The sequence below is a fragment of the Chiloscyllium punctatum genome, chromosome 5, assembly GCF_047496795.1.
Source record: "Chiloscyllium punctatum isolate Juve2018m chromosome 5, sChiPun1.3, whole genome shotgun sequence".
Taxonomy (NCBI): domain Eukaryota; kingdom Metazoa; phylum Chordata; class Chondrichthyes; order Orectolobiformes; family Hemiscylliidae; genus Chiloscyllium; species Chiloscyllium punctatum.
Window position 1 is genome coordinate 126,454,260 of NC_092743.1, and position 20,731 is coordinate 126,474,990.

Sequence of the window (20,731 nt, forward strand, 5' to 3'; positions counted from 1 at the left end):
AGTCCAAGGACCTGCATGTCCTTGGCGAAGTGGGAGGGGGAGTTAAAGTGTTCAGCCACGGGGCGGTTGGGTTGGTTGGTGCGGGTCTCCCAAAGGTGTTCTCTGAAACGTTCCGCAAATAGGCGGCCTGTCTCCCCAATGTATAGGAGGCCACATCGGGTGCAGTAAATAATGTGTGTGGAGGTGCAGGTGAATTTGTGACGGATATGGAAGGATCCCTTGGGGCCTTGGAGGGAAGTAAGGGGGGAGGTGTGGGCGCAAGTTTTGCATTTCTTGCGGTTGCAGGGGAAGGTGCCGCGAGTGGAGGTTGGGTTGGTGGGGGGTGTGGACCTAACGAGGGGCTCGCGGAGGGAATAGTCTTTCCGGAACGCTGACAGGGGAGGGGAGGGAAATATATCCATGGTGGTGGGGTCTGTTTGGAGGTGGCGGAAATGACGAAGGATGATACGATGTATCTGGAGGTTGGTGGGGTGGTAGGTGAGGACCAGTGGGGTTCTGTTCTGGTGGCGATCGGAGGGACGGGGTTCAAGGGCGGAGGAGTGGGAAGTGGAGGAGATGCGGTGGATAGCATTGTCAACCAGGTCTGAGGGGAAATTGCGGTCTTTGAAGGAGGCGGCCATCTGGGTTGTTCGATATTGGAACTGGTCCTCCTGGGAGCAGATGCGGCGGAGGCGAAGGAATTGGGAATATGGGATGGCATTTTTACAGGGGGCAGGGTGGGAGGAGGTGTAATCTAGGTAGCTGTGGGAGTCAGTCGGTTTACAGGAAATGTCCGTGTTGAGTCGGTCGTCCGAGATAGAAATGGAGAGGTCTAGGAAGGGGAGGGAGGAGTCCGAGACGGTCCAGGTAAATTTGAGGCCGGGATAGAAGGTGTTAGTAAAGTGGATGAACTGTTCAAACTCCTCGTGGGAGCACGAGGTAGCGCTGATACAATCATCGATGTAGCGGAGGAAAAGGTGGGGACAGTGTAGCTGCGGAAGATGGACTGTTCCAGTCAATTCTCCTGCTCCTTTGATGCCGCCTGGCCTGCTGTGCTTTTCCAGCAACACATTTTTCAGCTCTGCTCTCCAGCATCTGCAATCCTCACTTTCTCCCATTTAGGTGGCAAGGCTCAATTTGAGCTTTTCTACACCTTAGGTAAGGGGCAGTTAGAAAATGATAGGCTCTCCAACTGCATTTACCCACCCGTGCTTAGGGAGGGAATTAAATTCCACACTAGAAGGCGACAGCATTCACATAATTTGTTTGATGACATGTTAGAACTCCAAAGGTCTGTAATTGAAATATTGATTTTATATTTTCAGCATTGCTAGTTGGAATAAAGTGTCTTTGCGCTAAATTGTGCTGTTGAAATTAGCCCAGAATTGCTTAAGAGTAAAATAAAATATTCTTTTTGTTTCCTTACCAAAGTTAGACTGGTTGATTCTTGATTCTTTTGGTTTCTGCAACATACTTTCACTCACATAAGTGCAGTCCATATCCATGCTATTCATCCCTGGTTGCCTGATGGCTTTCTAGAGAAATAAAGAAAATTTAAATTGTTCTATCAACAGCTTTTATTCTACAATTGAATAAAAGCATTACGTATGATTAATGTTCTAATAAATGGAATTTTTTTTTGCATTCCTAATGCATAATTCAGATTTGAGTGATTTGTTCACCACAAAATAAAGCAGACAGGTGGTAATTTATGATATCACTGCAGAATGAGTCCAGTTGAATCGCTCGAATTTTCAGAATATCATTGATATTGTTTCATTTAAAATGAATTAAAATTGTGTGTTTGCTGACATTGCTTTAAATCATGCACAGACAGCCAAATCAGGAATCCAAGAATCAAAGCATTCCCCACAATCCTCATTCCCCACCACCCAGCATCCAATTCTCTCCTATCCACCTGCTCTCCTCCCTCCACTTGCACCCTATCCCGATTCTCTCTTTACGTTTCAATGCATGTGCAGCGTGATAAAGGTTATGGGATATGAACAGTGCAATAAAAATTACTTTTGAATTGATGTCAGGGCCATATAGATCTATAGCACAGAAAATGGCTCTTTGGTCCATTGCAACCTTATCAGTTAAAAACAACTACCTAACAACTCTAATCCCATATTCTACCACTCAAAGAGCTAGCATTGAGTTGAATGGCCTCATTTTATATTGCAATCATCTATGATTTCAAATAAGAATGAACAACTGATCCAAACATAATACAAACAGTCTCACATTTATATAATCGGTTACCTTGGAGTCCACTTCTGAAGCACCCATTGTGCAATCTGCTCCTGGATCCATGCTCCACTGAATGTTTTCTGATTTTGTTGCTGAAATTATCAAAATTTTAAAATCAATGAGCATGTTATCTCAATTTTTAAATAGACCTCATCTTATCAGAAAGATAGGGTGGCTTATTTTTATTTTGCAACAAATCAAAATGATTCGGCTGTGGAAAAGATGGAATTACATTTGCTACTGACAAAGGAATATAAAGATAAAGGTACAAAATATATAAAATCCAAATGGGTCTTGTTTGCTTGAAGCAAGCGTTAAACAGGCAAGAGCAGCCCAGAAGAGACTGAAAGAAGTGAGAGCAGAGAGAGGAAACAGAAGGATAAGGAGCGAAAGAGATACAAGAAAAAGACAGAACGAAACAGCATTAGGGAGAGAAAGATGAAGGAAAGCTCATCTAGTTGCAGCAACTGGTTTGTTTTATAATGAAAAATATTTAATACACTGAAACTTGCTATGTTCTTTGTGAAAAAGTTGAAACCTCTGATCTGGTATTTAAACAGGTTTACAAAACAAGGCAAAATGCTCATTGGTGCCAATATTAATCAGAAATGCTTGAGGCTAGAGAAGACTCTCAAGAGTACTTAAATTTTCACTTGATGGATGGTGGATGCAATTAATATTGGTGCTTTGTTAAGGTACAGTGAAGTTGTTCGATAGGCTGCAGAATCTATGGATTAGGAAGGGGCAGCCACTGTGTGCCCTGCTGGAACTGTATAAGTAGCTATTGCAAACGAAACTGGATTAGTATTAGCTTGCTATCGGCCATAACTGGATTGCCAGCAGCATTCAAGAGTCACGTGTGAATGATGCATCATGAGAAAAGGTACTAAAGGGCAACTGCTATGCTTGAATAGTCAACAATACCAACCAGAAATGGGAAAAGTTGAGAGATAAATTTAGAAGCAGTGACTGGGAAACTAGCCTGTTTATATTGTTGCCAGTCTGTCCTATTACTTGGGCTTGTTTTGCTGATCTGCAAGAACACTGACTTATGTTTATACAGTGCACTTAACACATTAAACATCCATAGGTTGGGAGTATGCCAGTCTTGGACGTGAGAACTCTAATCCTAATGGGTTGAATTTATGTTTCAGAATCAACACTAGCTGGCCCACGTTAGTGTTTATACACTAGACCAGCCTCTTCCCACCTGATTTAACTCAAGTCCTTGCCCTTCCATTGTTTTTTTTCCCTTATGAATTTATCTAATTATTTCTTAAATAATATGTACCCATTCATTTCACTTAGCAGAAAGTTCTACCTCTAATCAGAGTAAAGAAAATCCTCCTGAATTCCTTACTGCACTTATTAGCGACTACCTTAGACTTATGGCTTCTAGGTGTGTATTCCATCATCCCAATGTCTAGTCTCTCAAATTACTTTGCCATTTTAAAAAACTGTGTTACTTAATTCTTCGAGTGTAATCTTTCAGTTCTGCTATCATTTTCAGGAATCTGTTATTAATTTTCTTCATTGCCTCCATACTAAACAGTTCACCAAGTGACAGCTCATCAAAGTTCGATACAAGTTTAACAACTCCCTGCTGGATGAGGACTATATGCCAAACCTGGACCAGGTGATGGTAGAGAGAAATTAAGACAATCTATGGCATAGATTCCAAAGCCAAACAATAGCATAGAACAGGGTCAACTGAAATAATTGAAAAGTTGCCCCCAAGTTGAATAGTGTAAAACACTAAAGCATTGAATGGAGCACCGACTCATTTTTATTTCAATTCAAAATATGAATTACAAAGAAAATACTATCTTTAGATGCTTAAAATGTTTGAAAAGGGGGACTTAGAATAATCAATTTGAAAAAACAAAAGAAACTGGATAAGTTTTTTTCAGATATGGAAGACTAATGTCTGGTCCTTAAACTGACATTTTGCTTTAGATCCAAGCTGTAGTGGAGCAGACTGGAAGAAGAAACTCAAAATAAAGACAATAGTCTCAAAATTTCTCAAAACAATTAGCCAGTTCACAATATTCTAAACCAGACAAGAATCATGATACATTATCCAAAGTGCACAATTCAATTGAATCATTTGAATGCTACTGAGTTACCTGAATTACTAACTTACCATCATTATCAGTGTTTTTACACTTTCCAATTGTTGCACAAGGATTTGGGTTTGGTTGAAGTACCGAGGTGGGCTCTGATTCTGTGGATGCTGTTTTTGCAATTTTCCTTGTTGGAACTTCGACTTCAAAATCCTGAGACAAGAATATGAAATACTTTTTAGGAAATGAATAATGAAAAATGGGATTGATTTCTCCAAGTTTTCTGTTGGCACTACAGATCTTTCATTGGGGTCAAGCTGAAGTCTTTAGCAGTTTAGTCCACCTGCGTAAAGGTATCATCTTCGTAAACAAGCTGAACCAAATTGCAGAAATAGCAGTTTGAGACTAATTAAGATTCTGATTGACAATTAAATTTCAGACTAGCTGACGTTAAAGAAGCTACATATTATTTTGATGGCCAGTCCTTCATGATCCCTTTAAATGGTGACTGCTGAACAAAAGCAAAACAAAAAAAAAAATCAGTATTGAGGATTTCCAGAAGTCAAAAAACATGGCTGAAATTTTACAGTTCTTTTCCTGTTCGAGATAAAGTATATTTGAAATTAACTTTGGACACATCAACCCTTCATGATCTTAGCAAAGACTTCAAAACTCAAGCAATATTTTTCTCAGAAATTCACGGAGAAATTTACCTCAGCAGAGCCAGTGCTGTGCCATTTCACTTCAGTGGAAACCATATAAAAAGTGACATAGACAAAGGGAGTGTTTAGTCAAGGGGGTCTTGCTACGGGTTCACTTACTCTACATGAGCAATGAAGGAAAAGATGAGGGCACAGCAGACCTGCTGTTGCCAAAGAATGGGGCAGAAATCTACATCCCTTTGGATACAGACTATGTTTTAGCCTCTGAAACTTGAGTGCAACATCTTGAGTGTGTCATCTCTGCCCACTGGTCTAAATCAGCCCATTTTCAGATCTTCAACAAAATAACATGGATATTGAAGCCACGGAATCCATTAATTGAGGTAGTAGAGGGAAAGAGACAACACGTCGTCAACTTATAAAAAGGTCCAACCTGAAGTGAATCTCTCAAATATATTTGGCAATGTGGCCCATTATTTAAAACCGTTCCTGCAAAGCATACACTCAATTCTGGGGTGCTGCTTAATCTTGAGATTATTTATCATTACCCAAGTAAATATTGAAGCATAGTAATTAGTTAACCTTTTGTGTCATTTTAAGTTTACAGATTTTGATTTTATCCTGTTCATTCTTCAGTGATCCATATTCTCAACCTGACTTTTCTTTTTGTTTGTAAAATCTTTTGCTTTTGGTTTTGTTTCAAGTTCCTTGATTTTTTCATGATTCCATCTTGTTTCCTAATTGTTCTAACTTCTCTCCCAGTCTCTATATATTTGTTCCTGCCACACACTGCTGCTGCTTTCCTTATATTTTTTAACATCCCAATTCAAAGTCACTTAAAATGAGTTTGGCCCATACAATACACAGAACTTCATTGCTATTGCTACTTATGTTCTGAAGAAAGAAATGTTAACTCTCGATTTCTCTCCACAGATGTTGCCAGACCTGTTGAGTTTTTCCAGCAAGTTCTGCTTTTCTTTGATTTCTAGCATTGGGAGTACTTTTGGTTGTTTTGTTCATTGCTATTGCTGATATTTTATGTTATATTTATTTCTCTTCACAGCTTTAGTTCATCCACCATCGCCAGATCTGGCAGTGAATCTTTCCTTCATAGATTTTTTTTAAACCTACTCAGTTAAAGGTAAGCCCTGTACAAACTAAAAGCCTCATTCCCTTATTCCTGTTGCCTACATCTTCTGGCCAAAAACTTTCCTCTGATTATTATTTTGTAGAATAACACACACGCACGTGCATATGTAACATGATATATAAATTATTGCTAAAAGTTCATTTCTGATATGAATTTGGAAATGAAAACATATTTTTCAACTCATTTATGTTTGACCAGGATCTTGCACTGCGATGTGTGGTCTGGGGAATGAGTAAGAAGTGTAACTTCCTACAGCCACATCATCTTCATTGCCACTGAGTGCAGTCTGGTAGAAACGCTATGATTTTCTTGCGCCTATCCTGGGAGAGGGCTAGCTGTCTACCAACCCCGGAAGATTGATATTACAGAAGCTCAGTAGCATGGAAGAATCCCATTAGCCTCAATGCTGCCACTATTCACACAAAGGATAGTAAAAAATCTACATTTTGGAACAATCGATGACTACTGCTGACATTAGTTTTTGTTTGGGTAAAGGGTCGACAGATATGGAACTATAAGAGACAAATACCATTAAGGTTCAGATCAGCCATAATCTAATCGAATGACAAAGTAGGTTCAAGGTGCCCACTGCTGTTTCCAATGTCGTAGCTCAAACTATAATACCGCACGTCTTACCATGCTTTCATTTTCCATTCATTTGCAATGGAGAGATTCTACACAGGTATTCTCACTTTGAACAAATGTGGCAAAGTAAACTATATTATCTATATACAGAAAACATACCTTTTGGTCACCAGGAAGTTGTCCATTCTGAGAAAAATCACTGGATTGCAGCTGAGAATATCTACAAATTGATGAATCAGCATCCTCATCACTTTTCTCACTTTTTACTTTAACATCTTGACATGTTTCACTACGCGATCTCCCAATGGTCTCTTGCAGATAAACATCATCCTGTGGATCCTTATTAAGTCCATTATAGGCTCTTCCGAAATTTGTCATCTTTGTACTTTGTTTCAGGGATTCCAGTTGGTTAACTTGCATAAGCTTATTACACACTGCATCTTTCCCTTGGCTTCTATCTCCCAACCGGCCACTAGAAACATGATCTGACAAGTCCAATGGCTTATCAAGATTATCATTGTTTACAGAAACAGCCTTTTCTGATTTTGAAGAAAGATTTTCTTTACTAAAAGAAGGCTTTTCACAATTAGTGAGCAAATCCCTTTCATCTTCTATTTTTTTTCTTTTCGCCGACCTGTTAGATGTAGACAGGTAAGAGGTGCTCCCAGCTGTATCGGACTTAATTTCAATGTGATTTTTTACAATCTTTTGTTCACCCAGCTTTGATTCTTCAACATGTTGGACCATTGTCATCTGCTAAGTCAAAAGGAAATAAGAACAGTGTTTTGAACGTTTGGATTTCATAGCCAAACATGTCCAAGAAATTCCAATTCTTCCAATGGAACTGTTTGTCAAAAAAAGATGACAGACTTACTTCGCGATCAGTGAAATCTTTAGTTGAAATTCCAAATACAGGAGATGTACACTGAGAAACCCACTTTCCACTTTGTTCATTTCCTTCTACTACACAAGAAAACCTGAAAGAAAATATTAAGACTTTTTGGTTGCCTTCTCTCAATTGGGCAACAGACAACAATAAATCACAGCACTTGGTAGACATATGAATATTCCAGCCACATTTAGCTATGATCTATGTTATAAATAAACCTGCATATTTGGAAATAATTAATTTATTACAATATGAATTTTGAGAAATTGGGCAAAGGAAGGAAATGCACACACACATTGTACAACGGCTACAGAGATGATGCATGCTTGATTTAGATATTTCATAAGACCACAAGAAAAAGAAACAGAAGCAGGCCATTCAGCCCCTCAAACCTGCTCCACAATTCAATATGATTATCACTGATCCAACTGTTGCCATGTCCATTCTCCTGTTCTTTTCCCATAACCCTTGATTCCCCTAGTGATCAAGAATTTATCCATCTATCTCAACCTTAAATATACACAAGGATTCTGACCCTAGACCTCTCTGTGGCAAGGAATTTCAAAAAAATCACTCAGAGAAGAAATTCCACTTATTTTTGGTCTTTAATCAGCAACCTTTTATTCTGAGACAATGCCCTCTAGTCTACGATTCTCCCATGAGGAGAAACATTCTCTCAGCATTTACCTTGTCAAGCTCCTTAAGAATCTCACTTGTTTCAACGAGACCACCTTTCATTCTTCTAAACAGCAGTGGGTAGAGTCCCAACCTGCTTAATATTTGCTCATAAGACACTGCCTCCATACCAGGCATCATCCTGGTGAACATTCTCAGAACTGCCTCCAATTAAATAATATATTTTCTCAAAGGAGATCAAAACTGCTCACAGAACTCCAGATATGGTCACACCAGTGCCTTGTAAAGTTGCAGTAAGACTTCACTACTCTTATGATCGAGCTTCTTGAAATAAAGAACAGCATTCCATTTGCCTTCCTGATAACATATTGCACCTGTGTGCTAGCTTTCTTTGAATGGTTGCACAATTACGCACCAACTAACTCCCTTTGGGTTGCAGCTCTGAGGTTTTCTTCATTTAAGTATTATTATTTTCTTTTGCTCTCCCTACCAAAATGAATAACTTAATACTTTCCTACTTTATACTCCATTTCCTAAATTTTTGCCCACTTACTTATCAATATCTGTAAACTGCTGCAGCCCTCTCACAATCTGTCTTTCCACCTATTTTTCATGTCGTCTGTAAATCTGGCAGCAGTATATCCACTTCCTTCTTCCACTAATTTATATATCTTGTAAACATTTGTGGTCTCAGCTCTGATCCCTGTGGAATCCCACTGGTCACCAATCTGAAAAAGAAGCCTTTATCCATGGTGGCTATTTCCTGCTCATTAGCCAATTCCCTAACCATGCCAACTTACCATCTCCAACACCATGGGCTTTTTGACAACCTTTTGTGAGGTATCTTGTTGAATGCTTTCTATCCCTTCTATCCACTCTGGTGATACTTTCTCAAAAACCTCTAATAAATTAGTCAGACATGATTTCTCTCTCATGAAGCTACGCTGACTCTGCTTGACGAGATGATGATTTTACAAATGTTCTAGTATTACTTCCTTCGTATTTAACTCAAATACTTTTCCAGAATTCTCTACATTGGGAATAGACCCCAAAGTGGAAAATAGCAAATATGACCCCAATATCCAAGCAAGGTGGGAAAGAGAAAACAGAAAACTGTAAACCAATTAGTCTAACCATAATAGCAGGAAAAGTGCTAAAATAATAAGGGATGTAAAAACAGAACACTTTAGAAAATCATAACATAATCAAGAAAAATCAATAAGGAGTTAGAAAAAGCAATCAAATTTAACATTTTGGCAGTTTTGAGGTTATAACTAGCAGGATGGATGTGCAGCACCTAGAAGATGGGGAAATGGATTTTGAGGAAGTGGTGGTGAGGTAATGCTGGGAGTGATGCAGTAGTGTAGCAGGGTGTCATAGAGGAAATAACTCTATGGAATGCTGAGAAGAGATGGGAAGGGAAGATGCATTTGGTGGTGGTATCCTGTTGGAGATGGTAGAATGGGTGAAAAATCATCTTTTGAAGGCAAACACAGTTAAGTTGAAAAATGAGCTAAACAGGGCACAGGGCACCCTATCGTTGTGTTTGGGGGGAGGGGGGGGGGGAGAAAGAGACGTGGCAGGAGGGATGAGGGTAGAAGCCCAGGAAATTGATCAGGCATGGCTACGTACCTCACTATTGCAGTAAAGGGGTAGTGTGGGGTTTCCTTGGTTGAGGAAAGAGGGGGACATGATGGAGACATCACTGTGAGAGGTAGCATCATTGAACAGTTGCAACAGAGTGGGAGAAACTACAAGAATGGAATGAAATAGAGTCCTTACCGAAAGCAGGAAGTGTGTAAGTGCAGTCAAGGTAACTGAGTTGGTGGGTTTATAATGGATATTGATAGATATCCATTGCAGAAATGAAAACATAAAACTCAAGGAAGGGGTAGGGGGAGGGGGGTGGGGGGGCGGCGAGGGGGAAGAATAGGAAACAAGCCTGTTAAATGCTTCCAATTCCACATGAGAAGAAGAAGCAAAATCAATTACGTCATCTATGTACCAGGGGCTTGATGAGGGCCCCTGCATACCTCACAAAGGGGCTGGCTTAACTAGAACTCCCACAGGTAACAACTGCCATACCTTTGACTTGGAGAAAATGACACAATTTAAAGTAGAAATTGTTCAAAACCAGGCAAAGGATTGGGTGGTGAATGGGACCATTCATTCATCTATCAATAAAGAAGCAGAGAGCCTTCATCCAATACTAATGGGAACACAGACTGGGAGAGGGATCTTCATGATGAAGATGTAGCTGCTGGAGCTAGGAAACTGGAAATTGTGGGACCAATGTAAAGTGTCAGAAGAATCATGAATATATCTGGGAAGAGATTGGATGAGAGAGAAAAAAAACAGAATCAACGCAGGGCGAAATAATTCAGCAATGTTAAACAGCCTAAACTGAAGTAATGAGCAGGTTAAACCAATGTTATCTACCTGAAATTCAACAAGGTTTTTGACAAGGTATCATACAGGAGGCTACTGAGTAAGTTAAAGGCCCATGGTATTAGAGGCAAGATGCTAACATGAATAGAAGCTTGGCTGTCTGGGAAAAAACAGAGTGGGGATAAAAGGGTCCTTCTCAGGATGGTAGCTGGTGACAAGTAGTGTTCGGTAAGGCTCAGTGTTGGGACCACAAATTTTCATTTTATATATTAATGATCTAGATGAAGGAACTGAAGGCATTCTGGCTGAGTTTGCATATGATACAAAGATAGAGGGACAGGTCGCATTGAGGAGGTGGGGAGGCTGCAGAAGGATTTGGACAGATTAGGAGAGTAGGCAAAGAAGTAGCAGATGGAGTACAACGTGGGAAGTGTGAGGTCATGCACTTTGGTAGGAAGGATAGAGACATGGACTATCTTCTATATGGGGAGAAAACGCAGAAGTTTGAAGTGCAAAGAGATTTGGGAATTCTAGTCCAGGATTCTGTCAAGGTAAACTTGCAGGTTGAGTCAGTAGTTAGGAAGGCAAATGCAATGGTGGGCATTAATTTTGAGGGGATTAAATATAAATGCAGGGCTGCATCGCTGAGGCTCAAAGACTCTAGTCAGACCACATTTGCAGTTTTGGGCCCCATATGTCATGAAGGATGTACTTGCCCTGGAGCTTGTTCAGAGGTGGTTCATGAGAATGGTTTCAGGAATGAAAAGCTTAACATATGAAGAACATTTGAGGACTCTGGGTCTACACTCTGTGGAGTTTAGAAGTATGAGGGGGGATCTACTTCTATGAAATACATAGAACATTGAATGGCCTGGACAGAGTAGATGTTTCCATTGGTAGGAGAGACTAGGACCCAAGGGCACGGCCTTAGAATAAAGGGAAGATCTTTTAGAATGAGGATAAGGAGAAACTTCTTCAGCCAAAGAGTGGTGAATCTATGGAATTCACTGCCAGTGAAGGCTGTGGAGGCCAGGTCATTGAATATATTTAAGAGTGAGATAGATAGGTTCATGAATATTAAGGGAATGAAGGGTTAGGGGGAGAAAGCGGGAGAACAGGTTTCAGAAACTTATCAGCCATGATTGAAAGGTGGAGCTGGCTCAATGGCCTCAACGGCCTAATTTCTGCTCCTATGTCTTACCGCCTGCCAGGGCTGTCCTATTTGTGTAATATATTTAAGTTCACTGCTGTTCCAAAGCAAAATGCCAGTAAGACACAAGGAGGCTGCAAGAGGATACAAACAGGTTGCGTAAGTGGTCAAGAAATAAAGGCAGTAGTGGCAAAATGTGAAATGAGGCATTTTGGAAATCAAATAGAAAAGACAGAATTCTTTTCAAATGGAGAGAGATTAGGCAATATTGCTTTTCAAAGGAACCTGGACATCGTATGTGAATCAAAGAAGGTTGACATGCATGTTCAACCTGCAATTGCTCAGCTTCATTCACTATTGCTTCCTATGTGCCAACTTAGGAAACAACTGTAAGGACCTGGATCTCTAACCCAAGCTGAAAGCTATGGCTTACCAAACAGCTTTGTTTATTCCATACTCTCCTGTGCTTTGGAACGTTGAACAACTCACAGCAAGAACCTCAAAGCACTGGAGAATTACCACCAGCAGGGCCTTCACAAAATATATCAAATTTGGTGACAATAAAAGGTGATCCAGAAGCAGGGTCCTCTCTGCAATGTTGCAATAATACTTTAGATTTATATTTGTTTAACAGCCAAATCCTTCTTGACAGGTCCAAGCTGGCTATGTCTCACACATATTCAAGCTGACACAAAAATTGTGTTGGGTTTGAAAACTGCAACCTTTTGCTCTAGCACCACAGTCATACTGCAGTTCCTCATTTACAGTCATGGCTGTATTCCTGAAAATTGTGACTCTTAGTAAAAAGACTTTAAGTGAATTGCAGTTTCCTAAATAAACCAAATATTAAAAATGGAGCTAGATTACTTTGAACATGTGTTGCCTAGAAAAAAAGTACATGTTGAAATGCTTTACCTGTACTTGTACTTTATATGTGCAATACTGTGCATTCCTAGCTGAAATAACTTTCAAAATAAAAACCAAATATAAAAACGTGTACAGTTAGGCACCTGGATCTTTCTCAGCCAAAATACATTAAAACATTCTAAGCTGAAACACTTTACATTCCTAAATGCCTGCATTCACAAATCAAATGATTTTCAAATAAATTTTAAAATAAATACACAAGTATAAATACTGCATATAAATGTTTTTAAAAAGTCACCAAATATAGTTTTAGGCTGTTCAGGCTTCATCCAGTAGTAAGGATTGCTTAATGTAGCTATCAGTGAAGTTCTATGACTACCTGCACTGACTAGCTTCTGCCAATAGATGGAGCCCAGGACTTGAGTGAGTGCAGAACAGGAGCGAGAGGACCAGTGAAAAGGACAAGTGCCAGGGCAGAGCAGTTAAAAGTACCCAATGGTGGCAGTGGGCACATCAGATAGGGAATGGGGAACAGGATTTGAGTGGGATGGGGAAACAGCATTTTCAGGGTTGAGGAAGGGAGCAATGGGTAAAGACCATGTGAACAGGAGGTCTATGATAAACATTAAAATGAAACTTGCAACATTGGCGATACTGAATTGCTATACTTTATTAACAACAATAAAATATATTTAAGAAAGTTAACATGAAGCTGAAACGTACTGAACGTTACATGGGTTTTACTGCTCATGGTCCTAAGGAAAGTATAATCATTGCGTTAATAACATGCACGTACCCAGTGGCACTATCCTCCAAAAGTTTGGAGTTTGCCGCTTTACTGGCATCTTTTTTCAACATGTTACGTGGAGGTGGTGCAGTCATGGTGACGTCTCTTTGCGATTTCAGAAGACTTTGAGTGTCCTTAAGAAGAGAAAGAGCAATATTTCAAATGGTGAAATATTTTTCTTTTTTGAAGATAACTTCCAAACAACTAAAGAAAGTCTTTAGATTGAATTGTATTAGCAAAGCTCTGCAAATGTAACTGTGACTATGCAATATAGAATTTAAAAGTAGTGAAATAGTTATATCTGTACAGGATCTTGGTCAGGCCACACAGAGTTCCATGTTAAGTTCTGTGCTGATTTACCCAGGTAATGGATGCAGGGCCAAGAAAAAAGTGGTTGCAAGCTGCAGGACTCCAAGTTCCGCCTCCAATTCCAACCTCTCCCATATCCCTGAGGGGAGGGGGAAAAAAATCAGCCGGAGGATAGACTTGCTGATATTAAGGACCTAATTTATCTCCTGGGGAACACATTAAGCACACAACGCCAGTAAGTTCTTTTTAAGAAATATTCATGTGCCAGCCAGATGTCAGCAGCTCTGTAGTGTCAGATCACTAGGACAGGCCAGAGGTGGGAAATGGTTCAAAAATTTTAAAAAGCAAGTATTTTTACTTGTTTTTTACTTTGAAGAGCTTATTCTATTACAATTAAATGTCTATTACAGATTAGGGCAAGAGTCAAAATATGAATATTGTTAGCTCAGGAGAGTGCCATATTAGGTAAAAACAATGACTGCAGATGCTGGAAAGCAAATACTGGATTAGTGGTGCTGGAAGAGCACAGCAGTTCAGGCAGCATCCAATGAGCAGCGAAATCGACGTTTCGGGCAAAAGCCCTTCATCAGGAAGGGCTCCTGATGAAGGGCTTTTGCCCGAAACGTCGATTTCGCTGCTCGTTGGATGCTGCCTGAACTGCTGTGTTCTTCCAGCACCACTAATCCAGTAGAGTGCCATATTAGTTTAAAGAACAAATGCTGCAATGAAGTACTTACATGTTCCTCAGAAATGCCAAGTCCTAAAGTTTCTGCTACAACAGCAGCTAGATTAAAGTTGCTTTTCTCGACAGATAAATGGTCCTTTAGCATCTGCATGGCTGAAGATGCAAAAAGTATTAAATAAGGCATTTAATAAAACGGTTTCTTGTTAAAATGGGGATACAGCTGAATCAAAATATTTAAATTGAGGCTCCAATGCATTCTTCACAGAATAGGGAAATTACATCTAAAGTTTAATTATATAATATATTTGAAAGTTTACACCAAATTAAAACTTTACACCACTTATTATTTGGGAATTCAAGAAAAAAAGATTAAAAATGCTTTGTGTTTCCTTTTGACAAATAGAAATTAGAGTTTAAAGTCTTATTTACCAACATCACATTTATCTGCAGGAATGCCAGCACTGCTGTACATTTCTCTTTAAGATGTCCTTAATGAAGGTAAGGTGGCATGCACGATCCTTTTGTAGAGATCTAAAAAGTGTAACCAAGTTGGAATGAACCAAGTGAGGGACAGGTGCCACTTGTCGGCTAATCTACACAGGTGACTGGTTCCTTTACCCAAGGGATATTGATTAACAATATGAGTACTATCATCTGATATCTGTCATTTTATAAGTTCTGATGAAGAGTCACTAAACTTGAAACATTAGTTCTGCTTTCTCTCCACAGCAACTGCCGGACCTGTTGAGTATTTCCAACAAATTCTAGCATTATAATGTGCACTTATTAATGACATTCAGAATGTCATTAAAACCAAATTCAAGGCATGATATAACTAGGTAGAAGTCAAAATGTAGCTGGCAGAAATATCATGAGTGGCATTACACCAATAGTTTGGAATGAGTTCTGCAATTTTACAGAACAAGGCAATGGTTATGAAGTCTAAGCCCCTGCACTGGTTTTCTAAATAAAAACTGCATTGGATGCAATCTCCCCGTCCTTTGCCAGTGTAAAAAATACAAACATTGTATAGGAAACTATACATGGGTTACCTGTGCAGCTTTACAAGCTATGAATGTGCATAGGACATTTACCCAAACCGTGAAGTAGATTCAATCCATACAGTCATAGAGATGTACAGCACAGAAACAGACCCTTCAGTCCGATTCGTCCATTCTTTAAAACCAATCTTAAAAACATGCATTCGAATGAATATGCTAAACTTTTGGCCATTGAACACAAGTCAGTCATGAGTAAATTACTGAGAGCAATTGTGGAAATGGAGAGATCATAATACTCTGATGGATACAGAGCTTCAAATAGTACAAAGCAATCCAAATACAAGTAGTAGCCTGGTTGATGAGTTCATGAATAGCAAATAGGATTTCTGCGGTCTAATGAACCAAGGAAAGAAGGAAGTCAAACAAAATATAAACCAAATGGCTCCAGGTCATGGGTATTTGGAAGTTGTGTCACTAGAAGTTGGGTCACTCAAACCAAGGTTAATGTGATGCAGTCGTGGAGATCTTGGGATGGACGAGGATATAAAAGGGTATTTAAAAAGCCCCTTTATAGTAAACACAGTTTTAGAGCAAGTTTGGTATCACATGTATAGCGCTTGCTCAATTCCAATATATTTAGTCAACAAAAAAAAAATTTCTGTCCAACTATGTGGACTATATTCAAACAAAGGTCACAAAGACAAAATGCAGTTTGGCTCTCAGGGAATTTCAAAATTTTAAAATTGAAATTTAAAGATGGTGTACATTACAATTCAATTATTTCTCAATGTTGGGTATTCAGGGTTGAGACTTAAAACATATCTTTGAATGTAACGACATGTTGAATTTGTGTTTCTCTGGTTGCAATATAAAATAGCAAATTGCACAATGATAGTGGGTGCATGCATTCAACTAACAAGGATCACTATTGCTATCACTAGATCACTAGAGCTATCAAACCAACTTATAGCTGTCATCTGCCATTCATTACAAGTATCAAAACAATTCATTTACATACACAGACAAATTTTCAGACATACTCTTTTCTGAGGATTGTTCAAGATCACAGGAATCTGTAACTAGGATTTCTTCATCCTGTATAGGTTGGTTCATGCCAGAGAAGCGTGCCAACAGCATTTTACACGTCTCTATACAATAGCAAAACATTAGTTATAACAAATAAACGTTACAGAATCCAGTTTATACCAATTTAAAAATTCTCTTGTGGGATGGGAGTGTCGTTGGTTGGCCAGCATTTATTACCCATCCATGAAGCCCTTGAAATACTACAAAGATTGAAAGCATCTGTTTGAAAATTCTTGAGGTGCTTATTTGGCTACACCAAATTTTAAACATTTTATTTTGCAAGATACTGATAGACATTGTTAAACCCCAAATATTATGAATCACAGTGATCAATTTATAGTACTTAATGCATTTTTCTCTATTAATGCAAATTATCCACACTCTGCCATGTTCACTTGACTATGAAGGTTTTCCATGGATTCCCAGAATGCAATTGGTAGTACTTTAATGTTTGCAATTGCGTGAATAAATCAACAACATTTTAAAATGTAGACTTCTAGCAGTAACCAAGGATAATATTGTGTTTTACAATATACAGTAATGTTAATGTATCACAAATCTTATCAATACCATTATCAGACTGCAGCCCTGAAGGTTCAGCACGGCCATGCTCTGTATAGCGAATATGACGATTTTCCTTTCTCCGTCGCATTCTGCTAACTACAGAGGTGGAAAGAGATAAAATTGGAGAATCCGGGATTATTCCATCATCATCATCTGCTGCTTCGGTCACTTGCTGCTGTTGCTCCCTGGCAACAGAAATAAAAATTAGATAGGCTATAAAGTTTGACAATGAAATGACACAAGATGAGCAAACAGACACTCATGACTTACTTCAGTTGATGTTCTAGTGATTCAAGCTGATCACTAAGTTTTTTGTTTTCTTCCTGAAGGTTAATCTTGTCATTCACTGTTGATTAAAGATAACGATGGAGATAGGTAGAAAGATAAGAAAAAGTTTTCTTATTTGAAAAAAAAATACTCAGAAGAGAAATCCTCTCCTAAACATCCACTCACTAAGTTCAGTAATAAGCTTTAGATTCTGCTGTCGAATATTTTCAAATTCCAGCTGTTTCTTCTTCATATGTTCTTCAGTAACTGCACACCTGTCACATAAGCCAGCTCGCAACCTGCAACAAATACGGGTTTTGAGTATCAATAGACTGCGTAATGAGAGATTTTCCATCTAAATAGCAAATTTGTTGAGAATAGATTTAACAATTACAGATAATTGAACACAGTCTTTAGTTTCTTTGTCCAATTTTAATGTAGACATAAATTCCATAGTACATTAAGAGTAGGTTGCTAGACTCTAGAGTTAATAGCACTGTTTAAATAACATGCATTACATGGCACTTCAAGGCATTACATGATACACGTGTAGGACAAGAGTTTGTATACTTGATTTCCTATTTAGGTTATTCCTGATGTTAGTCTAATGCTCATGGATATACAAGGCATCATCTTAAACACTCATCTCAGACGGCAAAAACTATTTTTCAGTTTCTATTTGTAAAGAATAGAGATAGGGGACTTCCCTTTTGAAGCAACCTGTCTTACTTGCATTGCAGTACAGCGTGCTTTCAAGCTGGAAAGCCAATAATTGTCCTTCATCTATGACAGTCCAGTTGTTATCCAAAATTGGGCAGCAAACTTATCCTCTGATTATGATTGTCCGCTCCTCCTCCTCCCTCACAAAGTGGCAGCAAGCCACACACTCTGTTTATGGCCCAATATTCAGCTTTTACAAGTTTGAAGAGGGAAACCTGCCATTCATATCTGCAAAAACCCTCACAGCTGGATTATAACCTTAATGTTAGCAAATAAGCCGTGATTAATATAGTTTATTCACAGCTGAACAATTTGCAGAAGCACTGAGGCCAGAATTGTTGACTTCAAAAGACAGGAATAAACAAGTATTGCTAGAAAAAAAAAGTTTTTTTTAAACCTATATTGTCTTACACTCACAAGGACAATGTGCATGAACAGCAATTAAAAGACGAAAGGCAATATTTATACTGGATAGCAGATGAGTGCTGATCATTTGGCAATGAACTCTGATAAAGATGTTGCCATGAAGAATATAACAATTAATTAGCTCTAAACAAAATCAAATTTGGGCTATCAATAACATAGTTCAACAGGCATGTTAAGAATAAATAAGCTATTGAAAATGATTTTTTTTACAAACTTGCACCAGCTTCATTTCCAAATGTATTGATGATGCTAAAACAAGGCAGTCTCACAATTGGATGGACATTTCTACGAAGTGACTGAACAAATTGATACCTACACCATGCCCTATGCTACACTAGCTCTGAAGTACACAAAATGTATTTTTTGTTTGATTGAAAGACTCACACAACATAGGAACAGACCCTTCAGTCCAACTCACCCAGATCAAACAGATATTCTAATCTAACTTAGTCCCATATCCATAGTTTGAATTCCTCTACACCCAACTATCCCACTAAAAACCAGTGTTCACTGAAGACAGTGAATTCTTCAAGGTATGCCTGGCTGATCCGAGTTCACATGTAAAGGATTCCAAAGGAATTTCAAAACAAACTCATAAATGGCCTGAAGGTCATCACTTTTGCACGAGAAAAGTACCCAATTTGTCTCAAATTATCCTGACAGGGAGAAGTATTTAAATTCAAAAGATGAAGTTACCTATTTCGCACTGCAACGATACACTAGCAACATAAGTGGTGTTTGTCACCAACAGAATGCTGTCATCAAGCTAAGAAGAAATATTCCCTGTTGAAGAAATGAGGAACAAACATCTATAATCATATTGAATAACGGAGCAAGCTTGCTGGGCTGAATGACCTACTCCTGTTCACATATTCCTGCATTTCAAAGACTGGTGGATCGTATCAAATAGCATATCTCTTTGACTATTTGCAATAAAACCAAAGCTGATCAATTCACGGTTGTCAGGTGGGTTTGCAGTGTGGTGCACTTGCATGGTCTGGAAGCTGCAAATATAACACAGTTTTGTTAGTTGCAGACAGAAAGAGAATGTACATGAACTGTGCCAATTTCACTCAATAAAACAAGTGATGGTCATTCATTTGTTCATTTCTCAAGACAGGCCTTGGCCAAACAGACTCAATTTACCTATTTTAGAACTGAAACAAAACCTGGCAGTTAATTGTTAATCATCATTGATTTGTACATTTTCAATGGCAATGCGTCTACCATCATTCAATTCCAAACTAATCTGCACTGTCTGCTCATAAATGTTCATTTTCCCTTAAATTCGTATTGAAAATTGTCTTGATGGATGAGTAAAAAGGCTTTGACAAAATGTCTTTTTTCAGCAATATTCTAGTTCTGTCATACCCAAAAGCATTGAAATTACCTAAGCTGCAATTTTTGAAAAATCGCAGATCTTCAATCAACTTGGTGCAAGGACCCAGAAACCTGTGCCAACTCTAGCAGACAACTGCTCGGTGGAAAACACTGCTGAAGTTTCAAAAAGTTCAGGGAACAGGAATTTGCAAGTGCTGTAGTTTCACTACCAGAAATCTCCTTTTGTACAGTGCCAATGCTGGCAAATCAGGTATATCATTTCATCAAGAAAACATGGGGGAACTCATGTGAGGGAATCATTGTGGCCCCAATCTGACAGACAGGCATTTATTTTCAGACAAGACACCAGAAATTACTTGCAAAGGTTGGGAGAAGAGCCAAGGAGAAAGGTAAGCAGCCTTGAATTGTCTACTCAAATTTTCAGTATCTTTGGTAGTAGTAGGAAGGGTAGTATATTTAGAAGAGTTATATTTTAACCCCCAAAGTCCAGGTTTGTGGAAAGATTATGCAAATTAGACCTGTTTTCTGTCGAGTTTCGAAGGTTAAAGGGTGCTCAAAGTCTTCAAAACAATGATATGAAAAGAAAGTATAGATAAAAATAAATTAGTTCCACTGGTTGAAGATTCTAGAACTAAGAGTCGTTTTTAAAAATTAGGGACAGACAGTTCAGGAGACATGTTAGAAAGCATTGCTCCGCACAAAGGGTGGGAGATGCTTGGAACTTTCTTCCACAAATGGCAGTCAATGCTAGATCAGTTGTTAATTTTAAACCCGAGATAGCTACACTTTCATTAAGCAAAGGTATTAAGGGAATGGTTGAAAGGCAGGTATATGGAATTTAGCCACAAATCAGCCATTATCACACTGCATAATAGAACAGGTTTGAAGGGCTGAATGGACTATTCCTGTTCCTATGCAAATCA

At 38.7% G+C, this 20,731-nt stretch overlaps 1 protein-coding gene across 8 annotated transcripts in view; it reads right to left on the reverse strand.

The window, feature by feature from the left end:
• The window catches only part of rbbp8 (retinoblastoma binding protein 8), a 151,756-nt gene that overhangs the window by 16,898 nt on the left and 114,127 nt on the right, over positions 1-20,731 (reverse strand). For 6 of the 8 annotated variants that reach the window (XM_072571258.1, XM_072571259.1, XM_072571260.1 and 3 more), the window contains 11 exons: positions 17,508-17,620; positions 17,325-17,400; positions 17,061-17,239; positions 16,445-16,552; positions 14,456-14,556; positions 13,419-13,543; positions 7,567-7,669; positions 6,852-7,448; positions 4,376-4,508; positions 2,245-2,324; positions 1,406-1,514 (listed from right to left, as the gene is read on the reverse strand). In XM_072571258.1, coding sequence (XP_072427359.1) covers positions 1,406-1,514; positions 2,245-2,324; positions 4,376-4,508; positions 6,852-7,448; positions 7,567-7,669; positions 13,419-13,543; positions 14,456-14,556; positions 16,445-16,552; positions 17,061-17,239; positions 17,325-17,400; positions 17,508-17,620 — 1,724 coding nt within the window. The remainder of the gene's footprint in view (positions 1-1,405; positions 1,515-2,244; positions 2,325-4,375; positions 4,509-6,851; positions 7,449-7,566; positions 7,670-13,418; positions 13,544-14,455; positions 14,557-16,444; positions 16,553-17,060; positions 17,240-17,324; positions 17,401-17,507; positions 17,621-20,731) is intronic. The other 2 variants (XM_072571263.1, XM_072571266.1) reach the window with 2 other exon arrangements.